General features: G+C 40.0%; 1 protein-coding gene and 1 long non-coding RNA gene across 6 annotated transcripts in view; one reads left to right on the forward strand and one right to left on the reverse strand.

The window, feature by feature from the left end:
• LOC132529899 (scavenger receptor cysteine-rich type 1 protein M130) overlaps window positions 1–24,405 on the forward strand; it is a 35,119-nt gene extending 10,714 nt beyond the window's left edge. Inside the window, exons 7-17 of one of the 5 annotated variants that reach the window (XM_060166987.1) lie at window positions 6,725–7,039; window positions 7,137–7,451; window positions 7,825–7,917; window positions 7,996–8,310; window positions 9,661–9,981; window positions 17,838–18,146; window positions 18,505–18,540; window positions 18,744–18,851; window positions 20,088–20,183; window positions 21,141–21,276; window positions 24,132–24,405. In XM_060166987.1, coding sequence (XP_060022970.1) covers window positions 6,725–7,039; window positions 7,137–7,451; window positions 7,825–7,917; window positions 7,996–8,310; window positions 9,661–9,981; window positions 17,838–18,146; window positions 18,505–18,540; window positions 18,744–18,851; window positions 20,088–20,183; window positions 21,141–21,157 — 1,925 coding nt within the window. In that variant the 3' untranslated portion in view covers window positions 21,158–21,276; window positions 24,132–24,405. The remainder of the gene's footprint in view (window positions 1–6,724; window positions 7,040–7,136; window positions 7,452–7,824; window positions 7,918–7,995; window positions 8,311–9,660; window positions 9,982–17,837; window positions 18,147–18,504; window positions 18,541–18,743; window positions 18,852–20,087; window positions 20,184–21,140; window positions 21,277–24,131) is intronic. The other 4 variants (XM_060166983.1, XM_060166984.1, XM_060166986.1 and 1 more) reach the window with 4 other exon arrangements.
• On the reverse strand, window positions 17,224–18,879 carry LOC132529901 (uncharacterized). The gene is made up of 3 exons (XR_009543612.1): window positions 18,734–18,879; window positions 18,346–18,498; window positions 17,224–17,514 (listed from the first exon to the last, which is right to left on the reverse strand). It is a non-coding gene; the product is annotated as an uncharacterized LOC132529901 (long non-coding RNA).
• Window positions 24,406–25,605: the final 1,200 nt, after the last annotated feature.

The following is a 25,605-nucleotide window of genomic DNA, read 5'->3' on the forward strand; positions in this document are numbered from 1 at the left end:
CAAGGAAGCCTGCCTGCTGGTAGGGGCAGTAGTGGGGGAGGGGTGTTGCTGCCTGATAAATTGGTTGGTCTCACAGTACTGGTGCTGACAGGCTGGTGAGTGGGTCTGAGTCCTGGTGCTAATAAGCTGAAGAGAGGATTCCAAAAATGACTTTTTCTAACACCAGTATCCTTGTGGTAGAATGAGCTCCCCAAAATGACTGCTGCCAGTGTCTATGTTCTCAGGGTGAACTCCAGTCACCTCCTGCCTCTCCGGGGGGCTCTCCAAGGTCAGCAGGTGGATCTGACCCAGGCTTCTTTCAAATTACTGCTTCTGCCCTGTGTCCCGGAGAGGGTGAGATTTTGTGTGTGTCCTTTATGAGTGGAGTCTCTATTTCCCACAACCCTCGGCTCTCCCAAAAGTAAGCCCTGCTGGCCTTCAAAGCCAAACGTTCTGGGGGTGCAGGACCTCTGCGCTTGTCTTCCTGGTGCAGGATCCCTGGGCTGGGAGCCCGATATGAGACTTAACTTCTCAAGTTGGATGCTTAATTAATTTTGATTCTTTCCTGTTTATTAATATAACCATTTGAGGTTGTAGGTTTTCCACTGAGTGTACCAGTAGCTATATCGTATAATTGATGAATTGATGCTCTGTGAATCTGGGACACAGAACTTCCTATGACTGTTATGTGGTCATTGTGAATTGCTCTTTTTAGTATTATAAGGTTTCCATCTTTTATGGTTGAACAATTTTTTTTTTCTGGCTATGCCACACAGCTTGTGGGATCTTAGTTCTCCGACCAGGGATTGAACCTGCGCCCTCGGCAGTGAAAGCGAGGAGTCCTAACTACTGGACCGCCAGGAAATTCCCCCCAAATTTTTGTTCTGAATCAAATTTGTCTGATGTTAATATCTCACCTGTTGCTTTATTTTCTATTCTCTTACTTTCAACCTTTACAAATAATTTTGTTCCAGGTGCATCACTTTTACTCATAATAGAATTGGGATTTATGTTGAAAAGGACTCTGATAGAGTTACTTTTTTGAAATGGGAGATGTATTTGACCTTAACTTAGTCATATTATGCGTTATTATGTTGTCATAATTATATATGACATAATATTTATTGTCGTGTAATATGCTACAACTGAAAACATATTTCACTCTATGACCTTTATGGGGCCTTTGCATGTGTTTGGGAATGTGTAAGCATGTTTGTATGTCTGATAATTTCCTTCTAAATTTAGAAAGGGTTGTCTATTTTCCTATTAATTTATTTTATTTAATTAGTGTGAAGTTCAGCGGCAACTACAAGAAATACCACCTGAGTGGCTAAAGAAAAAAACATTTTTTTTCTCATTTAAAATAAGTCAAATAGGTAAGAAGTTTAAGGCTGTTTGGGTGGTGCTGTGGTCACCAAGAAACACCTAGAGTTGTTCTTCTGCAGTAATTTATCAAATGCTACTGGACAAGGATAATGAGTTGCCCTGCAAGTGACGAAATGTGTTGGTGAGCCAGTTAGATAGACCAGGTTCTGCCCTCTGAGAAACTGCTCTCTGCGCGCTGTCCTTCATGAGCCCAGGTGCTCTTCTCAGGGCAGTACTTCCTAGTGCGTCTTTCTCATAGTCAATTCTAAGTTCAGTTTGGAGAGTATACCTGTCCGGGGGCTGCACAGCTTTCACAACCCACTCTCTGCTGATACTGATTTAGGGACCCTTGGATCGCTTTTAGGGTTGAGTAATCATTAGCCGATGTCGGCTGCCCTCAAAGTGAGCAAAAAATTCTCTCCAAACTTAGTAGGCTTCTAGTCTGTTTGCTTTAACCCAATGCCATGTGAAGGTAGCAACAAAGAATCAATTACATACTTTGATCTGTCCTGTGACCAGGCCCTTCCTCTTAATTTATTGGCCACTCCCTCACAAAATTAGTATTTATCCTTCCATTTCTTCTTGCAGTCTAGCTTCTTCTAGACTGAGCTTACCTCTCTCTCAAGTGTTAAAAGTGGCAAGGAGGATTCATGCCATGTCAACATTCTGCTATTTTTCTTTCTTTATACCTTTATAAAAGTATACTTTTCTTTTTTTACACTTTTCCCAGTATGTTCTCAAAGTTTTCGGCTTTAGTAAGCACGTGGTTTTCTTTTCAAGGTGACATTTGTCCAAATATCTTACCATGGATAACATGACTTATTAGCTTTCCGGCCTACAATATCTGAGTCATTAGTATATTCTGCCCATGAATTCCATTCAACCACATCCAAAATTTAGATTTTATTACTAGAGTACCTCACTTACGATAACACATTCTGAATTATTTAGGATTCGATTAAGCCGCCTATAATAGAAATCACACATAGCATTAATCTGCAACTTAAGGTGGGCCCCTCTCTTTACAAAATTATATTTTTGTTTGCTATCTGCCGTATGTGCACTTTGCTTCCTTTTGTAAACTCTCTTACTATATTTCTGTAGCTTTTTGGAAGCTCTTCTATTAATACTTATTTTGGGGCCTAGATTTTAGCTCTCTCCTTGTTTTTCTAGAAATAGAGTTTGTAATTTTATTTTTTGATTTACTTGATACTTTCAGAAGATTTCCAGGAAAAAAATTATGGAAATACCGTCTCTGTGCCTGTCAAGTTCAAACTACAAATTCCATAATCTGTTCAAATTCTTAGACTTTTATAAAGCACAAGGTTTTATGGCTGATAGGGGCCAGAACTAAGTAAAGCTGGAAGACTAGAAAGACAAAGTAACAATTTATCCCTGACACGTAGTTTAGACAAGCCAGCTACAAAGAAGTCTAAGAATTTTGGCCACAAAATTGCTTTGAATCCCGGACATTTTGTTTGTGATGACTGTATATTTGCTGTAGAGGACATCTGAACCTAAGAAATAGTTCATTTGAGTTGTGTTTTATTTTACTAAAGTCTAAAAAATAATTTTGAGACTAGAATGATTTATACTTCTTCAGAGTCTGGAAAGGAATAAATGATGAAAATGTATCAATGCTTCTTTAAAGCATATTGTGTATTTTATCTATTACTAAACGAAAGGAAGTAACTCTAATTAATTATTTCTTATATTTGTTCTTCATTTCTCCATTTCTTCATTTCTTCATTTCTACAGAAAGAAATGGATACAGATTTAGTTACTGATGTCAGGGAAAGTTTAACTTATTGATTAAAGGAGCTAAATCCAGGCACAAAAATTCAATTAATGGCTTTTATGTTAAAATGCACTCATAGGTTTAACAGGAAAAAAAAATCCCTTAAAGGGGTAAATTACCAATATTCTAACCATGTACACAGAGTAAATGGTATAAGGAAGCCAATCTGTGGTACAGATTAATGTGTTACAAGCAGATTCATGAAATAAAGGCTGAGGATACAGTCTCCAAGACATTTCTGGGTGGAAGAATTTCTCTTTTGCCCTGAACTCAAATATTTTATGACAAAGGAAATAAGAGGATACTTACAGAAGGGACTTGTTTTCAAGTGCTTCACAGGTTTTCACCATTAAAGAGAAAGTTATTTGTTTTTGCTTTTTTTTGGTTGGGGGGAGGTTGTTTTTTCACTGGTTGTGTTTTATTTTGTTCGAGATTGATCTAGATGAGAGAGCAAGAGGTTAAAAGAAAGCTGAATTCGGCTCAATCTAAGAAACTGTTTTTATTCCAAGGTTTAGGTCTGTCCAAAAGTGGAATAGGATTATATGAATATTAGCTAATGATATCTTGGAGGAATTTCATGCTCAAATAATGATTCAACAAGATTAAATCAAGGACTTGACTCAAGAATCTCATTATTTGTGTTGTAGAGGCATTATTTGCTTTAAAGTCTTAGCTGTGTTTAGAAAGCAACGTGTTCTTCAACTCAAATTTGGATAGAACTTGCTTTGTACATATTTAATGGATAAGTGGTGAAATTTTTGCGTGCTGAGTTATTTTATGCTTCTATAATAGAGAATATAGTAAGATCTAGAACACTTTAGGAAATTGGCGAGGGCTGATAGTATATCTGTGTCATGCTGATAGTAATGTTGAGGGATGGTAAAAATTAGTGATATCTAACAGCAGGCATCTCTAAAAGACTTATACCTTTTAGAAAGTCCAATTTCATATGCATTTCCTTTCTTTCCTCTCTTTTAAGATAAATTAAAGGAAATAGTTTGTATCTCGCACGTAACTTGAATTACCGCTGAATATGTTAAAAGAAACTCACACTTATCTTGATGAGTGTGCTCTCAACCCGGCAAAGAATGTCCTTAAAACCTGAGCCCCATTTCTTCAGCTTTATTTCTGGTGTGTCTTTTCTTTACGTTTTAAATTCCAACCATGGTAAATTATCCATAATTTCTCAATTACATCATGCTATTTCATGACTGTATTCTTTAAATGCCGTATCACACATTATTTACTTGGCAAACTCCTCATCTTTTTATCAAACTCAGTTCAGATTTAATAGAGCTGGTGACTCCTTCATTTGTTAGTTTTGTATCTAAAATATGTATCTAGTTTTGGACTCAAATTATTATTTGAACATGTGTATCTTCTACTAAATTATGTGTTCTTGAAGGAGAGAGCAATTAATGAGAAACTGAGCAGCCTTGAAAAGAAGTCATTTTTCCCCAGGTACATAAGGTTGGGAAATACATAATAAGTAGAGAGAAAAGTGTCTGCAGAGGTACAGAAGCTTGAGAAAGCACATTTAGGCTGAGGTATCCAGTATGATTGGTAGAGTAATAGATGTTAAGGCTTTTCAGGTGACATCATAGAGTATTTTCAAGTATGCTAAGAAAACAATGCTTATTATCCCCCCTTATTTGAATAGATGGGTGATATTGGGGAAGCTGCCAAAGCTCTCTGTGCTGCAATTTCCTCAAAAGAAAAAAATGGTGATAATAATAATATCTACTCCCTCATGGGAATTACACAGCAAGTGATCAATACATGTTAGCTACTGTGGTTATGATTATTATTAGTAGTATTAGAATTATCTATCCTCACTGATAGACTGAACTCTGTGCCCATCCAATGCCTAAAATATTGTAGGTTCTTAATAATATTTGTTAAAAAGATAAATTATTATATAAGTAGTAAAGAAACACCGACTTACCTTGAAGACAAAGAAATTACGTGAAAATATTTGAACTTTAATAATACACTCTTGGTCATGGTGTAGATTTATTGGAAAGAGGATTTAGAAGCTAGGAGACCACTTAGGAAGCTATTGCAAAAGTCTACATGACAGGGCTTCCCTGGTGGCATAGTGGTTAAGAATCCGCCTGCCAATGCAGGGGACACGGGTTCGATCCCTGGTTGGGGAACTAAGATCCCACATGCCGCGGGGCAACTATGCCCGTGCGCCACAACTACTGAGCCTGCGCTCTAGAGCCCATGAGCCACAACTACTGAAGACCATGTACCTAGAGCCTGTGCTCCGCAACAAGAGAAGCCACTGCAATGAGAAGCCCGTGCACCACAACGAAGAGTAGCCCCCGCTCGCCGCAACTAGAGAAAAGCCCGCGTGCAGCAACGAAGACCCAATGCAGCCCAAAATAAATAAATTAAATAAATACATAAAAAGTCTACATGACATATGATGACAAATTACATCAAAGTTACTGTAAATATGGAGGAAAAGTATGCTGGAGGACTGACACATACTGGTGGCTTCTTCATGTGCGGTGTATTGTAGGGGATCACGATTCTAGGCTCTCTAGTATACTGCCTGGCTTCAAATCCTTGCCCTTCACTAATTTGCTGTGCGACCTTAGCAAATTACTACAGTTCTCTATGTTTTAGTTTCCTTGTCTGTAAAACTGGAATGTTATTAATAGTTATACCCTAAGGCAATTGTAAGGATGAAATAATGTTTGTTAAATACTTACTAAAATGCCATATATATATATATATATATATATATACACACACACACAAGATAAGTGTTCACTTTAATATTCACTACTATCATTATTACCATGATTTATGGGGAGATAAAAAGGGGGTCCAATTTCAGGTGATTCTAATTTCGTCCTGGATACCATTAATTGAGTAAGGAATATCATGGGCTTGTCAGTACATAATTCATTCCATTTTGAACACCTTAAGTTCCAGATGTCCAAGTAGATCTGCTTATACATATAAATTTAAAGAGAAATGTATAGATGAAAACATATTTATTGGCAGGTAAGAGAAGATGTCCATTGAGAAGATGAGAAAGGAGGATAGAACTTTGGTTGGGGAACACACGAAAGGTTCTGTCAGGCAGGAAGGAGGAGAAAACAGGGAAAAGGAGCATCTCGGGTCAAGTGTGACAGGGAAGAAGAGGTCTGCTGTTCATTTTGGAAACAGGAAGTGTTGATATATTAAAAATCCTTACCTAGAACCATTTGAAATGGTTGGGGCAGACCGCTTGGGTGAAGGACTGCATATAGGGCTAAAAAGTAGAAAGAATGGACACCCATTATCTGTGGTCTCCAATGTGATGCTTAATATAGGCAAAATACTGAAAGGAAAGAGTAATCATGCTCCAGGAATTACAGGCTCCAGGAGGCAAAGTTCCAGAACTGTCTCTGATGAAGTGGTCAAATGAAGGATGGGGAGGTCTGGAATTTGCTAAGCCGAACTCTAGGCAGAAAAGCCAAGAGGAGAGAATAGCTTCCCTTTCTCACTTTTCACTCCCTGCCTCACTCTCATCATGAAGGAAAATCTTGGAATCATGTTGTCTCTCACTGAAATATTATTTTTCAGCCCACAGGGAACCCAGACTAGTCGGAGGGGACATTCCCTGCTCTGGTCGTGTTGAAGTGAAACATGGCGACACCTGGGGCACCGTCTGTGATTCTGACTTCTCTCTGGAAGCGGCCAGCGTGCTATGCAGGGAATTACAATGCGGCACAGTCGTCTCTATCCTGGGGGGAGCTCACTTTGGAGAAGGAAACGGACAGATCTGGGCTGAAGAATTCCAGTGTGAGGGGCACGAGTCCCATCTTTCACTCTGCCCAGTAGCACCCCGCCCAGACGGGACTTGTAGACACAGCAGGGACGTTGGAGTAGTCTGCTCAAGTGAGACCCAGAGCACATGTTCACCGTGTTCCCATACTGTGAAGAGGGTAGGGTTAGGTAGTCACAGACATCTTTTTAAAGCCCTGTCTCCTTTCAGGATACACAGAAGTTCGCTTGGCTCATGGCAAGTCCCCCTGTGAGGGAAGAGTGGAGCTCAAGATTCTCGGGACCTGGGGATCTCTCTGCAACTCTCACTGGGACATGGAAGATGCTCACGTCCTCTGCCAGCAGCTTAAATGTGGAGTTGCCCTTTCTACCCCAAGAGGAGCACCTTTTGGGAAAGGAAGCGGGCAGGTCTGGAGGCACATGTTTCACTGCACTGGGACTGAGCGGCACATGGGAGATTGTCCCATGACTGCTCTGGGTGCGTCGCTGTGTTCTTTGGGGCAAGTGGCCTCTGTAATCTGCTCAGGTAAGAGGAAAAGGGCAGCCAGCGGTGAGCCTCTCCCACGGCGGTGTGCCTTAAGAGAGGGCGTAACTGTAGCGAAGAACAGAAGCAAAAGGGAGTGATCCGTTTTGAGGAATCGTGAGGAGTGCGCCAGAATAGTAACTTCTTTCATCTTTTTAGAGGGAAAGTGAACTTACTTCTCATGGGCCTCATCATTATTTAGTGCTTAACCATGTGCCTTCTGCGAGTACCTGACTCATTCCCAGCCTGGTTGACCCATCCACCTTTCTCTAAAGCTATGTTTGTCCTAGCTCACCTATTTAACACTCCAGCCGACCTCCTTTCCTCACCCCAACTTTTTGTATCTCTCGTGACTGATGACGTTTGGTGTTTGCAGGAAACCAGAGTCAGACGCTACCCCCGTGCAATTTATCATCCTCGGACCCAACAAGCTCTCTTTTTTCAGAAGAAAGTGGTGTTCCCTGCATAGGTAAGAATCAGTGACCAGTCTATGAAAATGATCTCAAAATCCTTAGAAATGCATTTATATTTTATTTTCTCTTTGCAGGGAGTGGTCAACTTCGCCTGGTAAATGGAGGCGGGCGTTGTGCTGGGAGAATAGAGATCTATCATGAGGGCTCCTGGGGCACCATCTGTGATGACAGCTGGGACCTGAATGATGCCCACGTGGTGTGCAAACAGCTGGGCTGTGGAGGGGCCATTAATGCCATCGGTTCTGCTCATTTTGGGGAAGGAACAGGGCCCATCTGGCTGGATGAGGTGAACTGTAATGGAAAAGAATCTCGTATTTGGCAATGCCATTCCCATGGCTGGGGGCGGCATAACTGCAGGCATAAGGAGGATGCAGGAGTTATCTGCTCAGGTAAGTTCTGCATAATTACAATTGATTATAATTGTATAAGAAAGGACTGAGGTGGGGCAAAGGGTAGTGAAGGATATTAATCTGAGCAAATTCCCTAAAATACAGGTTCAGAGGGAACACTTGTGAGATTCAGGCTGCCAGAAGTGTGGATTTGATGAATTAGTGCTACCTCATGTGCAAGGTAGTATTATATCAGAAAGAGAAAACTTCAGAAGTGAGTTTGCATATCATGAAAATGACAGCAAAACTAATCATAAGTTCTTTTATAAACATATGTGGAGCTGGATGTTGGGTAAGGATTTAGTGCACCACTTGACGATAGCTGTATTAATAAAGTAGATTAAAAAGGACAGCAGGGGCTTCCCTGGTGGCACAGTGGTTGAGAGTCCGCCTGCCGATGCAGGGGACACGGGTTCGTACCCCGGTCCGGGGAGATCCCACATGCCGCGGAGTGGCTGGGCCCGTGAGCCATGGCCACTGAGCCTGCGTGTCCGGAGCCTGTGCTCCGCAACGGGAGAGGCCACAACAGTGAGAGGTCCGCGTACCACAAAAAAAAAAAAAAAAAAAAAAAAAAAAAGGGCAGCAGAAGTACATTTGGTGCTACATTCTACAGAGAAGAAGATAATCCCCACGCCCAAGTAATTTTTAATGACAGATAAATTACCGTAACAGGACACTGCTCTTGTTTTGTATACATGGTAAGATTTTAGAAAGCATTGTGAAGTACAGAATGTACTCAGTTGTAGTGTATGGGAAAAAAAGAGTGCTCTGACTTAGGGAAGTGACAAATGCTGTACGCCAGAAGAGATTTTGCTATCGATCACATTCAGTGACGTAAATCTGGTAAGAGGACATACACAACAAAACTGTGAAGTGTCAGAAAGGGAAATATTTCATTTTAAGGAAATGTATATAAAACATTGGTTTTAGTGGCTGAGTATCTCAATAAATTTTAACTATCAAGGACAACTGCCCAAAAATGAACAGAATAGGGTTAGAAAGCTAAAAGTACAGTAATTTAGGGAGAAAAAAAATCCAAACTATGTAATTCATAAAAGGCTCTGAGCCTTTGATTAAGATTTAGAAGTCAACTTAGAATCACTGTTGGCATTCTAAAGAGGTCTCTAATTACAAAATCCAAGACTAGAAAACCAGAAATATTTATAGAACAAATACTATATTTTAACAAAATCTACCAAATCATCCAGAAGTTTCTAAAGAATTACTAGTAATGAAATTACTAGTGTATCGTACCTATTTTTAAATCCATTTTCACATCAGAGTAAAGGGAGAGAGTCCTCTGAATCTTCAGAAAAGATTTAAAACTGCTAACTCTCTATCTCGCCCCAGAGTTCATGTCTCTGAGACTCATCAGTGAAACCAGCAGAGAGACCTGTGCAGGACACCTGGAAGTTTTTTACAATGGAGTTTGGGGCAGCGTTGGCAAGAGTAACATGTCTGCAGCCACGGTGGGAGTGGTATGCAGGCAGCTGGGCTGTGCGGACAAAGGGAGCATCATCCCTGCATCTTCAGACAAGACGATGTCCGGACACATGTGGGTGGACAATGTTCAGTGTCCTAAAGGGCCTGACACCTTATGGCAGTGCCCATCATCTCCATGGAAGAAGAGACTGGCCAGCCCCTCAGAGGAGACCTGGATCTCATGTGCCAGTGAGTATCCGTTGGACTGTATGAAACTTCCGTTCTGTAGCTCCACTAGCATCTTCTGATCTAACTAAGCAAGAATGAGTAAACTTTGGTTAATCCTTATTCTACCTGGATAATGTAATGGGTTGTATTTAATTTGGCCTGTAGGTACTCAGGATCAGTGATCATTTCCCCCAAAACTATCATACTCTGACGGTCTTCTCAAAATTTTATTCAGTTGCTATCTCTGTGAACAAATGAGGAGAAGAGAATATGTAATTCAGCATTTGACTATTGAATCGCCCCATTTTTCTTTCAAATAGTATCTCGTTACACTTAATATAAAGCAGTCAGAAAGATCAATCCTGAATTATTTTCCCATTCTACAACTTTTTAAGCTGGAAGAAGATTTCTATCTACCTGGCAGTTTGAGAGAATTTAACATTATGTATTTACAATGTTAACTTTATCTATTTGACATTTCCTAAGTCACACTAACATTCTTTTTTAAAAAATTTTATTGGAGTATAGTTGACTTACAATGCTGTGTTAGTTTCACATGTCACACTAATATTCTTATGTCCAGGATGAAATACACCCAGTTTGCTGGAGGGACATATACTTTCATAAAAGATGAATTTTGTAAAAATGTAAAATTTAGGGCTTCCCTGGTGGCGCAGTGGTTGAGAGTCCGCCTGCCGATGCAGCGGACACAGGTTCGTGCCCCGGTCCGGGAAGATCCCACATGCCGCGGAGTGGCTGGGCCCGTGAGCCATGGCCGCTGAGCCTGCGTGTCCGGAGCCTGTGCTCCGCAACGGGAGAGGCCACAAAAGTGAGAGGCCCGCGTACCGCAAAAAAGAAAAAGAAAAAAAAAAAAGTAAAATTTAAAATACACATTAAATAAGCAAAGTTTTAAAACATATTTTTTATATCATAATCCTTTTATTTTTAAACATCTTTATTAGAGTATAATTGCTTTACAATGGTGTGTTAGTTTCTGCTTTATAACAAAGTGCATCAGCTATACATATACATGTATCCCCATATCTCCTCCCTCTTGCGTCTCCCTCCCACCCTCCCTATCCCACCCCTCTAGGTGGACACAAAGCACCAAGCTGATCTCCCTGTGCTATGCAGCTGCTTCCCACTAGCTATCTATTTTACATTTGGTAGTGTATATATGTCCATGACACTCTCTCACTTCTACCCAGCATACACTTCCCCCTCCCCGTGTCGTAAAGTCCATTCTCTACGTCTGTGTCTTTATCCCTGTCCTGCCCCTAGGTTCTTCAGAACCATTTTATTTTTTTATTCCACTTATATGTGTTAGCATATGGTATTTGTTTTTCTCCTTCTGACTTACCTCACTCTGTAGGACAGACTCTAGGTCCAACCATCTCACTACAAATAGTTCAATTTCGTTTCTTTTTATGGCTGAGTAATATTCCATTGTATACATGTGCCACATCTTCTTTATCCATTCATCTGTCAGTGGACACTTAGGTTGCTTCCACATCCTGGCTATTGTAAATATAACTGCAATGAACATTGTAGTACATGACTCTTTTTGAATTATGGTTTTCTCAGGGTATATGCCAAGTAGTGGGATTGCTGGGTCATATGGTAGTTCTATTTTTAGTTTTTAAGGAACCTCCATACTGTTCTCCATAGTGGCTGTATCAATTTACATTCCCACCAACAGTGCAAGAGGGTTCCCTTTTCTCCACACCTGCTCCAGCATGTATTGTTTCTAGATTTTTTGATGATGGCCATTCTAACTGGTGTGAGGTGATACCTCATTGTAGTTTTGATTTGCATTTCCCTAATGATTAGTGAAGTTGAGCATTCTTTCATGTGTTTGTTGGCCATCTGTATATCTTCTTTGGAGAAATGTCTATTTAGGTCTTCTGCCCATTTTTGGATTGGGTTGTTTGTTTTTTTGATATTGAGCTGCATGAGCTGCTTGTAAATTTTGGAGATTAATCCTTTGTCAGTTGCTTCATTTGCAAATATTCTCTCCCATTCTGAGGGTTGTCTTTTCATCTTGTTTACGTTTTCCTTTGCTGTGCAAAAGCTTTTAAGTTTCATTAGGTCCCATTTTTTAATTTTTATTTCCATTTCTCTAGGAGGTGGGTCAAAAAGGATCTTGCTGTGATGTATGTCGTAGAGTGTTCTGCCTATGTTTTCCTCTAAGAGTTTGATAGTGTCTGGCCTTACATTTAGGTCTTTAATCCATTTCGAGTTTATTTTTGTGTATGGTGTTAGGGACTGTTCTAATTTCATTATTTTACATGTAGCTGTCCAGTTTTCCCAGCACCACTTATTGAAGAGGTTGTCTTTTCTCCATTGTATACTCTTGCCTCCTTTATCAAAAATAAGGTGACCATATATGCGTGGGTTTATCTCTGGGCTTTCTGTCCTGTTCCATTGATCTACATTTCTGTTTTTGTGCCAGTACCATAGTGTCTTGATTACTGTAGCTTTGTAGTATAGTCTGAAGTCAGAGAGCCTGATTCCTCCAGCTCCATATTTCTTTCTCAAGATTGCTTTGGCTCTTCGGGGTCTTTTGTGTTTCCATACATATTGTGAAATTTTTTGTTCTACTTCTGTGAAAAATGCCATTGGTAGTTTGATAGGGATTGCATTGAATCTGTAGACTGCTTTGGCTAGTATAGTCATTTTCACAATGTTGTTTTTCCAATCCAATAACATGGTATATCTCTCCACCTATATGTATCATCTTTAATTTCTTTCATCAGTGTCTTATAGTTTTCTGCATACAGGTCTTTTGTCTCCTTAGGTAGGTTTATTCCTAGGTCTTTTATTCCGTTTGTTGCAATGGTAAATGGGAGTGTTTTCTTAATTTCACTTTCAGATTTTTCATCATTAGTGTATAGGAATACAAGAGATTTCTGTGCATTAATTTTGTATCCTGCCACTTTTCCAAATTCATTGATTAGCTCTAGTAGTTTTCTGGTAGCATGTTTAGGATTCTCTATGTATAGTATAATGTCATCTGCAAACAGTGACAGCTTTACTTATTCTTTTCTGATTCGGATTCCTTTTATTTCTTTTTCTTCTCTGATTGCTGTGGCTAAAATTTCCAAAACTATGTTGAATAATAGTGGTGAGAGTGGACAACCTTGTCTTGCTCCTGATCTTAGTGGAAATGGTTTCACTTTTTCACCATTGAGAATGATGTTGGCTGTGGTTTTGTCATATATGACCTTTATTATGTTGAGGTAAGTTCCCTCTTTGCCTACTTTCTGAAGGGTTTTTATCATAAATGGGTGTTGAATTTTGTCAAAAGCTTTTTCTGCATCTATTGAGATTACCATATGGTTTTTATCCTTCAGTTTGTTAATATGGTGTATCACGTTGATTGTTTTGCGTATATTGAAGAATCCTTGCTTTCCTCGGATAAACCCCCTTGATCATCGTGTATGATCCTTTTAATGTGCTGTTGGATTCTGTTTGCTAGTATTTTGTTGAGGTTTTTGTTTTTGTTTTGTTTTGTTTTTTTTGCGGTATGCAGGCCTCTCACTGTTGTGGCCTCTCCCGTTGCGGAGCACAGGCTCCGGACGCACAGGCTCAGCAGCCATGGCTTACGGGCCCAGCCTCTCCGTGGCATGTGGGATCTTCCCAGACCGGGCCACGAACCCATGTCCCCTGCATCGGCAGGCAGACTCTCAACCACTGTGCCACCAGGGAAGCCCTCTCATAGCGTTTTGGTCAGAAAAGATACTTGATACGGTTTCAATTTTCTTAAATTTACCAGGGCTTGATTTGTGTCCCAAGATATGATCTATCCTGAAGAATGTTACATGAGCACTTGAGAAGAGAGTGTATCCTGTTGTTTTTGGATGGAATGTCCTATAAATATCAATTAAGTCCATCTTGTTTAATGTATCATTTAAAGCTTGTGTTTCCTTATTTATTTTCATTTTGGATGATCTGTCCATTGGTGAAAGTGGCGTGTTAAAGGCCCCTACTATTATTGTGTTACTGTCGATTTCCCCTTTTATAGCTGTTAGCATATATGCCTTATGTATTGAGGTATATGCCTTATGTATTGAGGTACTCCTATGTTGGGTGCATAAATATTTACAATTGTTATATCTTCTTCTTGGATTGATCCCTTGATCATTATATAGTGTCCTTCTTTGTCTCTTGTAATAGTCTTTATTTCAAAGTCTATTTTGTCTGATATGAGAATTTACTCCAGCTTTCTTTTGATTTCCATTTGCATGGAATATCTTTTTCCATCCCCTCAATTTCAGTCTGTATGTGTCCCTAGGTCTGAAGTGGGCCTCTTGTAGACAGCATATGTATGGGTCTTGTTTTTGTATCCATTCAGCCAGTCTATGTCTTTTGGTTGCAGCATTTAATCCATTTACATTTAAGATAGTTATCAATATGTACATTTCTATTACCATTTTCTTAATTGATTTGGGTTTGGTATTATAGGTCTTTTCCTTCTCTTGTGTTTCCTGCCTAGAGAAGTTTCCTTAGCATTTGTTGTAAAGCTGGTTTGGTGGTGCTGAATTCTCTTAGCTTTTGCTTATCTGTAAGGGTTTTAATTTCTCTGTCAAATCTGAATGAGATCCTTGCTTGGTAGAGTAATGTTGGTTGTAGGTTTTTCCCTTTCATCACTTTAAATATGTCCTGCCACGCCCTTCTGGCTTGCAGAGTTTCTGCTGAAAGATCAGCTGTTAACCTTATGGGGATTCCCTTGTATGTTATTTGTTGTTTTTCCCTTGCTGCTTTTAATATTTTTTCTTTGTATTTAATTTTTGATAGTTTGATTAATATGAGTCTTGTCATGTTTCTCATTGGATTTATCTTGTATGGGACTCTCTGTGCTTCCTGGACTTGATTGACTGTTTCCTTTCCCATATTAGGGAAGTTTTCAACTATAGTCTCTACAAATATTTTCTCTTCTTTCTCTGGGATGCCTATAATTCATATGTTGGTGCATTTAATGTTGTTCCCGAGGTCTCTGAGACTGTCCTCGATTCTTTTCATTCTTTTTTCCTTATTCTGCTCTGCAGTAGTTAATTTCCACTATTTTATCTTCCAGGTCACTTATCTGTTCTTCTGCCTCAGTTATTCTGCTATTGATTCCTTCTAGAGAATTTTTAGTTTCATTTATTGTGTTCTTCATCATTGTTTGTTTGCTCTTTAGTTGTTCTACGTCCTTGTTAAACGTTTCTTGTATTTTCTCCATTCTATTGCCAAGATTTTGGATCATCTTTACTGTCATTATTCTGAATTCTTTTTCAGGTAGACCACCTATTTCCTCTTCATTTGTTTGGTCTGGTGGGTTTTTACCTTGCTCCTTCATCTACTGTGTATTTCTCTGTCTTCTCATTTTGCTTAACTTACTGTGTTTTAGGTCTCCTTTTTGCAGGCTGCAGGTTCATAGTTCCCGTTTTTTGTGGTGTCTGCCCCCAGTGGGTAAGGTTGTTTCAGTGGATTATGTAGGCTTCCTGGTGGAGGGAACTGGTGCCTGTGTTCTGGTGGATAAGGCTGGATCTTGCCTTTCTGGTGGGCAGGACCACATCCAGTGGTGTGTTTTAGGGTGTCTGCAATCTTATTCTGATTTTAGGCAGCCTCTCTGCTAATGGGTGGGGTTGTGTTCCTGTCTTGCTAGTTCTTTGGCATAGGGTGTCCAACCTTGTAGCTTGCTGGTCGTTGAGCGGAGCTGGGTCTTAGTGTTGAGATGGAGATCTCTGGGAGAGCTTTCACTGTTTGATATTACGTGGAGCTGGGAGATCTCTGGTGGACCATGTCCTGAACTCAGCTCTCCCACCTCATAGGCACAGGCCTGACTCCTGGCTGGAGCACCAAGGGCCTGTCCTCCACATGGCTCAGATGAAAAGGGAGAAAAAGAAGGAAGAAAGAAAAAAATAATAAAATAAATTAAAGTTATTAAAATAAATAAAATATCATTAAAAATTATAATCATGAAAGAAAGAAAGAAGAGAGCAACCAAACCAATAAAGAAATCTACCACTGATGACAAGTACTAAAAACAAACAAAAAAGACAGAAAGCAGAACCCTAGGACAAATGGTAAAAGTAAAGCTATACAGATAAAATCACACAAAGAAGCATACACATACACACTCACAAAAAGAGAAAAAGGAAAAAGCAATGTATATCTATACACAAAGAAAAAGGAAGAGAGCAACCAAATCAATAAACAGATCTACCAATGATAATAAACTCTAAATACTAAACTAAGGTAAACATAAAACCAGAAACAAATTAGATGCAGGAAGCAAACCCCAAGTCTACAGTTGCTCCCAAAGTCCACTGCCTCTATTTTGGGATGATTCCTTGTCTATTCAAGTATTCCAGAGATGCAGGGTACATCAAGTTGATTGTGGAGTTTTAATCCACTGCTCCTGAGGCTTCTGGGAGAAAATTTCCCTTTCTCTTCTTTGTTTGCACAGCTCCTGGGGTTCAGCTTTGGATTAGAACCCACCTCTGCGTGTAGGTCACCTGAGGGCGTCTGTTCTTTGCTCAGACAGGACGGAGTTAAAGTAGCAGCTGATTCGGGGGCTCTGGCTCACTCAGGCCGGGGGGAGGGAGGGGTACGGAATGCGGGGCAAGCCTGCGGCGGCAGAGGCCAGTGTGATGTTGCACCAGCCTGAGGTGCACCGTGTGTTCTCCCGGGGAAGTTGTCCCTGGATCCCGGGACCCTGGCAGTGGCGGGCTGCGCAGGCTCCCCGGAAGCGGGGTGTGGAGAGTGACCTGTGCTCGCACACAGGCTTCTTGGTGGCGGCAGCAGCAGCCTCAGCGTCTCATGCCCGTCTCTGGGGTCTGCGCTGATAGCTGCGTCTCACACCCATCTCTGGAGCTTGTTTGGGCGGTGCTCTGAATCCCCTCTCCTCACGCACCCTGAAACAATGGTCTCTTGCCTTTTAGGAAGGTCCAGACTTTCCCCGGACTCCCTCCCGGCTAGCTGTGGCGCATTAACCCCCTTCAGGCTGTGTTCACGCAGCCAACCCCAGTCCTCTCCCTGGAATCTGACTTCCGAAGCCCGAGCCTCAGCTCCCAGCCCCGCCCACCCCGGCGGGTGAGCAGACAAGCCTCTCGGGCTGGCGAGTGCCCGTCGGCCCTGATCCTCTGTGTGGGAATCTCTCCGCTTTGCCCTCCGCACCCCTGTTGCTGTGCTCTCCTCCGCAGCTCCGAAGCTTCCCCTGCCCACCCACCCCCGTCTCCGCCCGCGAAGGGGCTTCCTAGTGTGTGGAAACCTTTCCTCCTTCACAGCTCCCTCCCAGAGGTGCAGGTCCCGTCCCTATTCTTTTGTCTCTGTTTATTCTTTTTTCTTTTGCCCTACCCAGGTACATGGGGAGTTTCTTGCCTTTTGGGAAGTCTGAGGTCTTCTGCCTGCATTCGATAGGTGTTCTGTAGGAGTTGTTCCACATGTAGATATATTTCTGATGTATCTGTGGGGAAGAAGGTGATCTCCATGTCTTACTCCTCCGCCATCTTGAAGTTCTCTCCTTTATTGGAGTATAGTTGCTTTACAGTGGTGTGTTAGTTGCTGCTTTATAACAAAGTGCATCAGCTATACATATACATATGTCCCCATATCTCCTCCCTCTTGCGTCTCCCTCCCACCCTCCCTATCCCACCCCTCCAGGCGGTCACAAAGCACCGAGCTGATCTCCCTGTGCTATGCGGCTGCTTCCCACTAGCTAGCTATTTTACATTTGGTAGTGTGTATATGTCCATGCCACTCTCTTACTTCATCCCAGCTTACTAAAACAGAGATTTTTAAAAGAGTTTCAAATCTCTCTTTTCCCCTGTGACCTCCTGGGAGTTTTATCTTCTCAGAAATGATCTAGGTGTCTCTCTCTGGCTTTTCAGACAAAATAAGACTTCAGGAAGGAACCACTAATTGTTCTGGACGTGTGGAGGTCTGGCATGGAGGTTCCTGGGGCACAGTATGTGATGACTCCTGGGACCTTGACGATGCTCAGGTGGTGTGTCAACAGCTGGGCTGTGGCTTAGCTTTGGAGGCAGGAAAAGAGGCGGCGTTTGGCCAGGGGACGGGGCCCATATGGCTCAATGAAGTGAAGTGCAAGGGGAATGAGTCCTCCCTGTGGGATTGTCCTGCCCTGTCCTGGGGCCACAGTGACTGTGGCCACAAGGAGGACGCTTCTGTGAAGTGCTCAGGTGAGTGCAGGGAGTCTCGATTGAGCTTGGAATCGCTGGCAACAAAGAGAGGGTGGGCCGTGAAGTGCATTATGGAAGGCCTGGAAGGACCAACCCAGGGATCTAGTGGGGAAAGAATCATGTATGTTTCAGTCTGAAGAATGATGAAAACACGTGTTGTTATACATTGGCCTTCACCGAGGACAAGCACATAACTTACATGTATCCGTGTGCAGAGAGACGAAAAACTAGGCACCTCTAGTTTTGGGTGGGAAGGAGTAATTTTCTTGGTTGAGAGGCTAAAGCCTCAGACAGGAAACAGACATAGTGGTTCCACATATTACTCCCAGAACTGAGTCTCCCCTCTTTTCTCCTACAGAAATCGCAAAGAATGAAGGATCACTAAATGCCACAGGTATCCAAGGGGATTATGAGCACGGGGCTAATTGTCTGCATTGTTCAGAATCCCTCTTATTAAGACACTTTGGGTCAGAAGTTCTGAGGGTTTGAAATATACTTCAGCAATCCTGTATCTGACTTAAGAGAGGGATAGTAACTGGTGACCCAGGTCTTTTAGCTACGACGTCATTACCTCTTGTGATGTTTACCTGTGCCCAGGTCGCTCGTCCGTTGTTGCATTTGGGATCCTTGGGGCCATTCTGTTCGCCTCTCTCGCCGTACTCCTCTTGTGGATTCAGAAGCGAAGACAGAGACAGCGGCTTACAGGTCTGAGCCACATTATGTTGTCTCTAAGGTTTCTATGGGATAAGAAGTTTCTTGGGATAATCAAACCAAAAAAAATGAGATTCAGGTATCAAATGGCCAGAAAGAAGAAACCTAGTAGAGATCTAAGCAGTTTCCCAAAAGAGGGAACAAGAATTCAGAGAAGAAAAGGGGCACTGCTTGTACTGATGATTGCTATACATTATCCACATGTATAATTGGGACATTATAGAATTGATAGTTTAAAATGAGTATGCTTGTACGGTTCAGGATGACCCCTTTATTGCCCGAACATTTATTTGCTCCTACTATATACTTATTACTAATTTCACTGTACCATCAAGAAATGTGCTAGGTTCTGAAGATGGTTCAGACTCAGATAATCAAGTGTTTTTGTCTTCGTGGAATTTCCAGTCTAGTGGAAGAGATATATATGTAAACAAATAAATTGCAATGTATTATTGTACAGTATTACGAATAAGGAGCAAAGGGGCACAGAGAATAATTTACTGAAAGGGGAAGGAGAGTATTGGAGGCTTCTAGGAAGTTTTGAGACAAATTTTGAAGACAGAGATCAAAGAACTGGGTAAAGTGCATTCCAGGGAAAGAGAAAAAAATGTACAAGTGTAGAGAAGCTTAAAGGATGGAACGTTTATTGTTTTGGGGGGAAGTAAAAGTTGAGTTCAAGGAGAGAAGCTCCTGATAAGGTTGAAGAAGAGGGAGGAAACAAGTCATGAAGTTCTGTGTTGCCCAGTAAGGTTAATAGTCATTAAAGAGTATAGTGTAGGGGAGCAAAGTAGGCAGGCAGGCTCTTACAAAGTTCTGTTTGGCAATGGGATGTCTGAGGGGTTGAAAGAAAACCACGTTACTGACAAGGATAGGATTTTGAAATTGTTGAGACGAAAGATGAAAAGGACTTTATAGTGAGAGTGAAAGGGAAAGGATAACTTTTATAAAGATGCTAGATAAATCTCCAGTGAATTATAGAAGACTGCTGGCTGCCTTGGGAGAAGAAACTGGTTGTTATAAGATGGCAACTGGAGACCCGGTTTAGCCTCACCCTATTACATTTGAGTTTGTGGCATCGTGAGGGTAAAGCTTGGTAGTAGAATGGAATGGAAACAAGACTAGGGCATGGGTCATGATTAGCTGTGTTTGCACTGCTGGGAAAAAGCACACATAGGGAAGGAAAGTTTTATTATGGCCCTCTGATCCCTAAACTACAACCTCTGTTGCCAGTTTCCTCAAGAGGAGAGAATTCTGTCCACCAAATTCAATACCGGGAGATGAATTCTTGCCTGAAGGCAGATGATCTGGACCTACAGTATTCCTCAGGTCTGTGAGTTCTTTGAGGGTCTGTAGCCCTGGGGTTCAGACCAGTAGCTGCAGTCGAAATCTCAGACATAATAGGAAGTCTGTGATGTACAAAAGGAAGAAAAGCAGGAATGAACTAAAAATTATTCTTAGAGAACATAAAAACTGTAGTCAAGAGGAGACCTCTGGCTAAGAGGTCCATGATTATTTCTGACAGAGGAACCATGTGGTAGAATATTATGACTTGGACCTCTTTTTATTAAAACAGAAATTAATCTTCTAAAAGTTAAACTTTTCATATCTCTTTCATAGTTTCTTCCATTCCCACTCCCTGCTACTTTCCTTTCTCTAACATATTTATTACATTTTTCTAAAAGTTTAAACTTTCTATATCTTCATCCCATCAGAAGCCATCCTTATGCACAGGACTAGCCTTATTTCCCATTGCATAATAAGTCTTTCTTTGTCCTCTGACTTCTATTTAGCACCAATTCTACCTCTAGGAAGCGTAACTCTCCTGGGTTGTAAGAAATATCGCAATAGCCACTTCCTCTATGAAGGCTCAGTGCCTTCTCAATAGTCCTTACCTTCTGAGAGGGACCTGCCTCACTTCTTCAATCCAAGGGATTTGGTATTTGCCAAAACTAACGCAGGGAAATATATATAAGGCGTAGGAAAGACTTTCTGTGCCTCTTAAATCACACTGTTTGTCTTCCTAATTGTGAACATTGTTTTGTTTTGCTTTTAACGTCTTTATTGGAGTACAGTTGCTTTACGATCGTGTGTTAGTTTCTGCTGTATAACAAAGTGAATCAGCTATACATATATATATATATATATATATATCCCCATATCTCCTCCCTCTTGCGTCTCCCTCCCACCCTCCCTATCCCACCCCTCTAGGTGGTCACAAAGAGCTTCTAAGGCACTTGAGGGGAGGTCTGATTTATTTCCCAGTAATTATTTTCTTCTTTTCAGAAAATTCCAATGAGTAAGATGGTTTTAATGATGCTGGACTAATTTCTGTGTCTAAATCTCTTCCTATTTCTGGATGAAAGAAGGAGACCACTCTGAGGTACAATGAAAAGGAAAATGAGAATTATAACCCAGTGAGGTGGGTGAGAAGAATTTATTCATCATTGTTCAAAACAGATTCCTTTTGAGAATTGAGAACACCTCTGGTATTAAAAAGAAAGAAAGAATGTATATACACATGTATTTCCATATATATGTTTATGTTTGTATGTATATCCATACTCAGAATATGCAACAACTTTTTATAAATATGACTCTTGTCCATCCCTTAGTTACATATATTTTAAGCAATAGCAATTGTACATCATGTTGCTAAGGAGAAGCTGGGTAAGTAAATATAAATAACTTTTCTAAAGATATAATGAGTCATTTCAGAAAAGAGATAAGACATATCTACAGTTGCATAATGCCTGCTAGGGTAAAGATAGTATAAGATACTATAGGAGTATAGAAAGCTTGACAGTTTGGAGACAGTTTGGAGAGATTGTGAAGATGTGATGTTCAAGATAAACATCACATGACTGAAAGATAGACCATTCTAGGGAAAGGACATAGCATGTACAAAATGTGGCATAGAAGAGAATCACACCTTTGGGGAACAGTAAGTTTTTCATTCAAAAATATATTATGTTAAAAAAAATATTGAACATATTGGTGATGACAAGTGGTGGCCTGAGCACTGAAGATACAGATATAAAAGATGCTATTGACAATGACATGATTGTTTAACGAAAGATCTCACAGTCTTTGTGTGGGAGTGTGGATAGGCTATGTGGAGGGAGGGGAGTGATGAGAAGCTAGGCGGGGAAGGCTGGGTAAAGCCCAATGACAAATGGTCTTATCTGTTGTATTTCATGTTCATACTTTATTTTAGGAACTGTTGGGGAGATGGTGGGCTTTGGAAGATAAAGCTGGGGCAAGATAGGATCAGATTTGCATTTTATAATTTGCTTTCATGAGGAACGTGTAACAAAAAAAGTGAATAAGGCAAAAAATTTAAGTTATACATCAAAAATAAAAGATGGTAAAATGAGTTAGTAGGTACATCTTCTATTTTTTTTAATTAATTAGTTTATTATTTATTTTTGGTTGCACTGGGTCTTTGTTGCTGCGCGCAGGCTTTCTCTAGCTGCGGTGAGCGGGGGCTACTCTTCATTGCGGTGAGCAGGCTTCTCACTGCGGTGTCTTCTCTCGTTGCCGAGCACGGGCTCTAGGTGCACGGGCTTCAGTAGTTGTGGCACACGGGCTCAGTAGTTGTGGCTCTCGGGCTCTAGAGTGCAGGCTCAGTAGTTGTGGCACACGGGCTTTCTTGCTCCACAGCATGTGGGATCTTCCTGGACCAGGGCTCGAACCCGTGTCCCCTGCATTGGCAGGTGGGTTCTTAACCAACTGTGCCACCAGGGAAGCCCCACGTTTTCTATTTTTTAAAGCGATTTTGGGAGGACTACACATTTGGAAATGATATATGGCAAAAGTATGGGGTTTTTTTAGGGATATTTTACATGACATGAGAAATACAGATTGAGACAGAAAAAATTTGGAATTCTTAAAAGTATATAAATGTAGAGTGTAATATATTTATATACACATACACATAGAGCTGTTATAAATTGTATACAGGATAAAGTGTTAATATATGTATACAAAACATATATAGTATTATTATATATATATATATATACATAAAACCAATTGTTAAGACAAAGACAACATCTAATAAATAATTGGGCAAAGTTATGAAAAACGGTTCACAAAAAATGAATTCTAAATGACTACTAAATATTTTTAAAATGCTCAGGTTCACAGTATGTCTGGGAAATTCAAATTATGATTAACAATGAGATATTGCTTTATATAAATCAGACAAACAAAAATTTAAAACAGCACCAATATTTCTTGTTGGTGGGAATACAGAGAAAAATGTAATTTCAAACATTGCTGTTGGAAATGAGAAGTGTGGTAGCCTTTGGAGAAAGCAATTTGGAAACTTCTATTAATTAAAAAAAAAAATACTTCACAGATCCTTTGATCCAATAATTCTACCCCTAAAAATTTCTTCCTTACAGATAAAGCTATTAGTATGTAAGAACAAATATACAAGGGTTCCTTTTTGCAGCCTTGTTAGTACTGCCCAAAAGCTGGAAACAAAATGAATGCCAATCAATGGGGTCGTGGCTGGAAAAATTATAGTGCAGCCAACTAAGAAAGGAAAAAACATGCACAAAATTTAATAATATGATTCCAATTTTGTGTTCATGTTATTGAATACAATTAAACATAATATTTACATCTATAAAATTATCCTGTGTATACATGTAAAGAAACATTAAAAAATTCTAACAGATTGTAAACTAAGGACTGTGAATGACTTTTTAAAAAAGTTTTATTGGAGTATAGTTGCTTTACAATGTTATGTTAGTTTCTACTGTACAGCAAAGTGAATCAGCTATACATATACATATATCCCCTCTTTTTTGGATTTCCTTCCCATTTAGGTCACCACAGAGCATTGAGTAGTTTTGATTGATAATCTCAACTATATGAATATTATTCTGATGTAATAAATGATGATTAAACTACCTTTTCCTTAAAGAGTAATCACTACTGAGCCACTGCTTCAGAATCACATGGGGGTGCTTTTAAACATGGCATTTCTCCACTGTAGCTCTCTGGAATAGAAAGAATTCTTACGCACACTGAAGTTTGAAAACCTTTGCATTTAAGTTTTCTGTTCAGGAAAGTAGTATGATTTTTAATATATGTGAGTGAGAGAGCATGTGTGTGTGTGTGTGTGTGTCTGTGAGAGCGAGAGAAAGAGAGAGAAAGAGACCGAGGGACAGATGTAATGTAATACATTATATTACATTATAATGTAATTCTTCTAGCATGTGCGTATGAAGAGAAAAGTAACACTTTTTCTATTTATGTCTTTAGTTCAGCATTTAAGATACCTTGATGAAGACCTGGACTATTGAATGAGCAAGAATCTACCTGTATACTGAAGATTACAGTACAGTCCTTTGTCTCCTAGTATTCCAAAGACCGCTGATGAATTTCTAAAAATTAAATTGGTGAATGTGACTACTAAAAATTGTATGCAAGACTTTCAAGGGTATTAAAAGGAATACCCTTTTAATAAATAAATAAAAAGGAATATTGCTGATTTGAATTTGTCTTTACTTCTTGTTCTTGATTTTATGAATTTCTGAATGGGCTTTCTGACTTTTTTAGGATTTTATAAATATGTATTTTTATTTGACAGTGTTTTCATTTGCATGTATCTTTTTCTAGTTTGGTTTAAATAATAATTTTCTTCTTATTACCAAATCAAACTTATTTTTCCTATACTTTTTTAATGAAGGGAAAGTTAATGATTTTTGAAGGTTTTATTAATAACGTACGGTTATCTCTACAACGCATAACGCTCTTGGGTTCTTTCATTTCTTTCTGTCACTGTAACTCTGATCACTGACAAAAAATGCACAGCAAAGCCTGCTAAGGGTACAAAGACTCAATGGCTCACTTCCTCGTTTCTTAGGGCAGCATAACTAAAGCTGAAATGAATGCATAAATTATGTATTTTCTATATAAATATATACTCTTACAGTAAAAGTTTATATTTTACTAAAAATCACTTATCCATGTAACATATTAATATAAAGAAAGGTTAACATTTAAAGAAAGGTATATAGTAATTCAAGACTGTTTAGAGTTTACTGACTTGTTAAATATCCAAGTGTTAGATGCAACTCGATTTCTAATCCTTTCTCAGTATTTGAGTACTGCAGGCGCCCTTCTCTAGCACTTAGGGCTTCAAAGCAACTATCATGTAGAAACATGACATTTGTCTCATTTCCCTGTTCTTTTGCACCTCTCGTCAATTTCAAAGACAGATCTTCCTCGACTTACAATGGGGTTACCTCCTGATAAACCCGTGGTAAATTGAAACTATCCTAAATCGAAATGCTTTTAATACTCTTAACCTCCCGAACAAGATAGCTTAGCCTAGCCTACCTTAAATAGGCTCAGAACGCTTACATTAGCCTACAGTTGGGCAAAATCATCTAATACAAAGCTTATTTTGTAATGTTGAATATCTCACATACTTCATTGAATGCTGCACTGAGAACGAAAAATGGAATTGTTGTCTGGGTGCAGAATGGTTGTTCGCCCTCGTGACGGTGTGACTGATGGGGAGCTGTGTCTCGCTGCCACCACTGCCCAGCATCACGAGAGTATCCAGCAGCACGTCACTAGCCTGGGAAGAGATCAAAATTCAAAACTAGAAGTACAGTTTCTACTAAATGTGTATTGCTGTCTCACCTCTACACGTGCTTGGGTCCTTTTATCCTTAATCCTATTTCAAAATCAAATTTATAACGACGGACTGGAAAAGATTCAGCGTCAC

The sequence above is a fragment of the Lagenorhynchus albirostris genome, chromosome 11 (genome assembly GCF_949774975.1).
Source record: "Lagenorhynchus albirostris chromosome 11, mLagAlb1.1, whole genome shotgun sequence".
Taxonomy (NCBI): Eukaryota; Metazoa; Chordata; class Mammalia; order Artiodactyla; family Delphinidae; genus Lagenorhynchus; species Lagenorhynchus albirostris.